The sequence below is a fragment of the Nicotiana tabacum genome, chromosome 13 (assembly GCF_000715075.1).
Source record: "Nicotiana tabacum cultivar K326 chromosome 13, ASM71507v2, whole genome shotgun sequence".
In the NCBI taxonomy this organism is placed as follows: Eukaryota; Viridiplantae; Streptophyta; class Magnoliopsida; order Solanales; family Solanaceae; genus Nicotiana; species Nicotiana tabacum.
In genome coordinates, this window is record NC_134092.1 from 113,140,266 (window position 1) to 113,146,126 (window position 5,861).

The 5,861-nt window shown below is 35.3% G+C and overlaps 1 protein-coding gene across 1 annotated transcript; it reads left to right on the forward strand.

Moving 5' to 3' along the window:
* Nucleotides 1-1,504: 1,504 nt before the first annotated feature.
* On the forward strand, nucleotides 1,505-3,007 carry LOC107780207 (protein NODULATION SIGNALING PATHWAY 2-like). Its single transcript, XM_016600743.1, has one exon. The coding sequence runs from the start codon at nucleotides 1,505-1,507 to the stop codon at nucleotides 3,005-3,007; it is 1,503 nt and encodes a 500-aa protein (XP_016456229.1).
* Nucleotides 3,008-5,861: the final 2,854 nt, after the last annotated feature.

The following is a 5,861-nucleotide window of genomic DNA, read 5'->3' on the forward strand; positions in this document are numbered from 1 at the left end:
TTCTAGATATGTCCTTTTCTTTTCAACTCCCATTTAATTAACTTCCATTCATGTTTTAGGTGTGGAATACTTAAAAGTGAAAACAAACTTCTTCCCATTGGGTGCCTGAGACACAAGAGGGAACTTAAGAATACTTCTTAGCTGGCTTTAGTTTTGTCAGATATACTCAAACCAAAAGAGAAAAGGAATCTCTCTTCCTCCTACAATTTATTATTTTTATATTGTTTTTCTGATTATCTGATATTTTACATTGCATGTACTGAATAGGTGTGCATCTTTATAGGCCAGAGGGGCAAAAAGATCAATAAAAGATTACGCCATGAGCTAGTTGATCTATCGGCACGTCTTTAATTTCTTATCCACAAAGACAGACTTGAACTCGTTAAAGTAAGCCGTTGAGGCAAAGATCAATAAGTTTTTGCAACTACGATAAAAACCATAAAGAAGTGTCCCTAAGGAATTCTTGTTCCTTGCAGCAAGCTTATTTGGATATTGTAATTTTCTTTTCTCACTTTCTAATTGCAACAATTGATGTCTTATGAGGGACGGAGGTTCACTATAAGTTATATGGGTTCAGCCGAACGCAGTGGCAGAGCCACATGCACCAAGGGGTGCCCTTCGTCAGAAAATCACACTGTTTAACTCGATAATTTAAAAAACAATATGTATATATATTATATAATGACACCATTTGACTTCTTGGTGAGTTTATTTTTTTATATTTTGACTTCCCTTAATGAAAATCTTAAATTTGCCACTGCCCGAACCAAATAATCTGGTCCTTATATAAAATAAATTCTAAATGTATATAAATATTAAATTTCGAACTCAATAACTTAAGTAGTAAGTGAATTTAGTAGTGTTCCGAATCTTTGAAGTTCGAATCTTGAATCGGCATGTCTCTTATATATATTGAGTTTGGTTAATCCTGTGAAAACGTTTGGGACAACTGCTCCATAAAATGTACTCCTATAGTAAAAAGTATGATCTTCATCAATGAGTTCAAAAACTTGAGGATAAAAAGAAGGTACGTGCTGTCTGCTGTTCGGGGATAGGGGGGAGAAAACTCCATTCAATTTAAGCCGTGAACATCTTAATCTTTGATTATTCAAAGCTTTTTCTCACTCCTCTATATTCTTATAAGTGATGTCATTCTTTTTGTGATTAAGAATTTTGAAAACCTAATATGAAACAACTAAAAATAATTGAAAGCCTCCTTGTGAGTGTGCTAATGATATAACACGTCACATTAGGCAAAAGATTCACATTAGGCAAAAGATTCCCCCGCGTTCTTGGCATTGAGTTTCATTTTTAATTATTATTTTAAAGGGTTTAAGAAGTTGCATCTATTACTACTTTGAAACTCCTTTTTTTAATTTCCTCTGTTTGATTAGTCGAGTGTATATATAAATCCAGCTCCCCACCTTGATACTTGGAGTAGTAACAAGCATCAAAATTGTCTAAAAACTTTAGACAAAATCTCCAATTATATTCCCTCTAAAAAATGGAGTGTGAAAATTTTCAGCCAAGTTACATTAATCCATTTCTTGAATATAGCACTTTAGAAACCACATTTCCTTGGCCAAATTCTAGTATTAACCCTCATTGTTCAATCCAGGATTTTGTGACTGTTGTTAATGATGTTGACATACAAGACTATTTCCAAAATGACTTCGATTTCATCGATGGAGATGTCGACTTTCATGTTCAAAACTCCCAAAAATTTCCATTATTTTCAAGCCAACAAGTTGTCCAAGAAGATACAGACTTCTTGAACGAGGGTCAAAAATTACGTGTCTACAGTTCCGAACTCAAACTTCTTCAAGATCAGCTCATGGAAGAAACAAGTATCACTGATCTTCTTCTAATGGGAGCTGAAGCTATTGAAGCTGGAAATCTTGATCTTGCTTCTGTAGTTGTCTTGAGGCTAAATATAATCCTTTCTGATCAAGAAAAGAGAGAAAATTCTCCTCTTGATAGATTGGCTATGTATTTCACACAAGGCTTGCTTTACAAGAGCTTGAGTACATCATCACATGAATTGTTGAACCAGAATCAATATCAACCCGAGTCATCCCCTTCTATAACCCCGTTCCAAATGCTTCAAGAAATCTCACCTTATGTGAAATTTGCTCATTTCACCGCGAATCAAGCTATTCTTGAAGCCACAAAAGGGAGCCAACAAGTTCATATATTGGATTTTGACATTATGGAAGGTATTCAATGGCCTCCTTTGATGGTTGATTTGGTTGAAAGAGGGAATTTTAATTCCTCCCTAAGGATCACTGCAGTTGTTGTTGACAAGAATAACTCATTCCATGTACAAAAGACATGCAAAAGACTTCAAGAATTTGCTGATTCTATCAATCTACCATTCATATTTGATCAAGTTTTCTTGACTAAAGAAGAGGACTTAGAAAATATTCAAGGGGTAGAGAGTCATAACAACTTAATAGCTAATGTTATGATTCACCAACTTCACATACCACAAAGGGGAAGTTCACTAGTCAAAACTTTCTTCAATGGATTAAGAAGATTATCCCCTAAAATTGTGGTCTTAGTAGAAGAAGAACTCTTTAATTTAACTAAAATCCCATCTATGTCTTTTGTTGAGTTCTTTTGTGAGGCTTTACATCATTACACTACAATATCTGATTCAATTCTTGGAGGGTTTGGTGGAGGATACAAATTAGCATTAAGGGTGATTGAGAAGGAGTTCTTGGGAGTTAGAATCTTAGATTGTGTAAGACAATTCCCTTGTGAGAAATCAGAAAGGGAAAAATGGAGTGAAGGGCTTTACTCTTTAAAAGGTTTTAGGCAAATTCCAATGAGTTCAAGTAATGTGAGACAAGCTAAACATTTGGTAAGTTTGTTTAGTGGAGGGTATTGGGTGCAAAATGAGCATTGCAAATTGGCTTTGTGTTGGAAATCAAGGCCTTTGACAACAGCGTCCATTTGGGTTCCTACATCATCAAGTTCTAGTCCTTCAAATTCAATTTCTTTTTAACTTTTTTTCTTATAGATTTTTTAACTTTATTTAAATTTCGTGGGAATTGAATTAGATAGGGGCATTAGATTATTTTGCAATGTAAATATAGTGAAAGTAGTTTTGGAAGATTGAATTAATGAGATTGTATTTCTTGATTATGTCCTTGCAACTTATGCCCAACACAAGAACTATGTACCTATTAATAATAATAACTAGTATTAGTATCCGCGCGATGCGCGGACATTATTAGCGTGCTTAGCCAAGCTTCTTTTGAGGCAAAAATATTTTTTTTCTAAAATTAAAGTATTTGGCCAAGCTTTTGAAAGGAAAAAAATACTTTTGAGGAGAAGCACAAGCAGTTTATGAGAAGCAGGAGGAAAAAATAGCTTCTCTCCAAAAGCACATTTGAGAAAAATATACTTAGAAGCGCTTTTTAAAAGCTTCGCCAAACGCTAATTGCTACTCAAAAGTACTTCTCAAATTAAGTAGCCAAACACAAATTGCTTCTAACAAAAAGTACTTTTTTTGAAAAGTATTTTTGAGAAAACCACTTGTCAAAATAAGCTGATTTTAGAAATTTGGCCAAACAGGCTATAAACAATATTAATCATATCAAACATTCATGATCTTATTTGTTTGAATATATTAGATTGTCCATTTTAAGAAAATTATAATTGTCGACTTATCTCACTGTAACTACCCTTATATAAGAGTGGCATATGGGCCCGTCCAGGACCGGCCCAGGACCGCGGATCAAACGGTCTTCTGGGCCTAAACGGGTCTGAACCGGTTAGAACCGGCTAAGTGGGCTTGCTCCGGTCTTCTGATTCGATTCTTCACTTTAGGACTGCTAGGCCCGGGACCATTTAGGATCGGGACCGGACCGGTCTTGGCGGGCCCAAACGGTCCGACCGATCAAAAATTTAAAAAAAAAATCCTGCCCATTTGTGCATTTAAAAAATAGTCGTTGGATCTGCCAAAATAGTCGTTGGCTATTTACAAAATAGCCATTTAACCCTCTCCCCCAACTTTGTTTTAACCCCAAATTTTTTATAATTATACTTTTTTCCCTATTTTCAACTATAAATACCCTCTCATTCTTTCATTTTTCTCACTAAATCATCAATCTCTCCCTAATTTTCTTCTATAATGGCTACTATTACTTACTTTATTGTTACAATTTGTGAAAAAATTATGAAGTTGGTGAATTGAAATCTTCAAGTCTTCAACAATAATCAATTTTCAACAAGTTGTTCGTCAATTCGGTAAACTCGTTCCAACTCTTAATTTTTAATATTATAGTTTTGTTTGGTTTATTTATTTTCTACTATTTGATTAATTAAGATGGCTTCTTTAAAAAAACTTTTTAGTAAAAATAAGGGAAAATCCAAGAGTGGCGAATCTAGTGGCCAATATGTTCCTCCTCCACTGCCCCCGGCTCCCCGACCCAAACCCCATATCTGTCCTACACCTGCTATTCTTGATAGTGATAATAGTTTATTACATTTACTGAGGGTCAATTTTTCCATAATGTTGGAGCTGGTGAACAATTAGACCATGAATTAATGAATGCTCTTTATTCTAATCCAACTATTGATAAAAATGATGAGGAAGAAATAGATTTTGATGAAACTCTTCCGGATTACGATACACCCATTAGTCCTGCTCCTGAAATTAACCCAACTAGTGATAATCCAAATGATGCTCCATCTGATACTCATGTTACTGCCCCAACTTTTTCTAGACAACGTACCAAACGGACAGAAACATCTATTGTTTGGCCATTTTTTACTCAACTAATTTCACAAAATAAGGCTAAGTGTAAAACTTGTGGCAAGGAGTTAGGTTTTAAATATTTTGGAGGTCGGGGGGGAGGGGGGACGAGAACTTTTGTTAGACACATATTGATACACCCTCAAGATAAAGTCAAATATCTTCGTGCCAAAGCTTTGGCCGAGGGGACAAGTGTACCTACTCCTAGTCAGGCTGACCCTAGTACCATGTCAAATCAATTTCAACCGAAAATTAACACTGTTACCGGTGGTATTTTATATTATGATCCAAAAAAAGGTCGGAAAGAATTGGCAAAAATGGTTATTGTTATGTGCTTATCTATAGTTTTCCTTCTGGCCCTAACTTTGTGCATTATATTAGAAAAAAATTTAATCCTACTTATAAATGTTTTTCTCGCACAACCGTAAAGAGCGATATTTAAAAATATAAACATGAATATGAGGAAATGCTAGCTGAACTTGCGGAGGATGTTGCTTCGCCCGAAAGTGGTGATGACCAAGCTTCTTTTCCGCCACCACCAACGGAAATTCCTCCGGACCTTGATGGATTTATGAACTTTGTAAGAGATACCATGTAACTTGTATGAACAAAAATTAGTATGTATTATGTAACTTGTATTTTGGCACATCTTGATTAGTGTTTCTTTTTCTTCTTAATGGTGGTATTAGCACCTTGTTGTGCTCAGTCCATAGGGGGGAGAAAGACTAAGAAAGATATTGTCATATTTGTTTAATACTATAATAAAATTATAACGCATTGCTTTGAATATCTCTTTACAATATCTATGTCTTTAAATTTGAATTAAAAAATTTAGGTCACAATTCTATAATAAAATTTACAAGGAATTGCCTTAGATATTTTTATTAACATCTTTTTTTCTCCAATTTCTATAAATTTTTAAATAAAAAGTATATGTTGGGCCCACTTGGGCCAACTTAGCCCGCGGGCCGGGACCATTAGTTCGTGGGCCCGGTCCCGGACCGGTTCCTACAAAAAGACCACCAGGATCGGGACCGTTTGACCCGTTTAAATTGGGACCGGGACCGTTTGGACCGGACCAGTTAGCCCACTTAGGTCC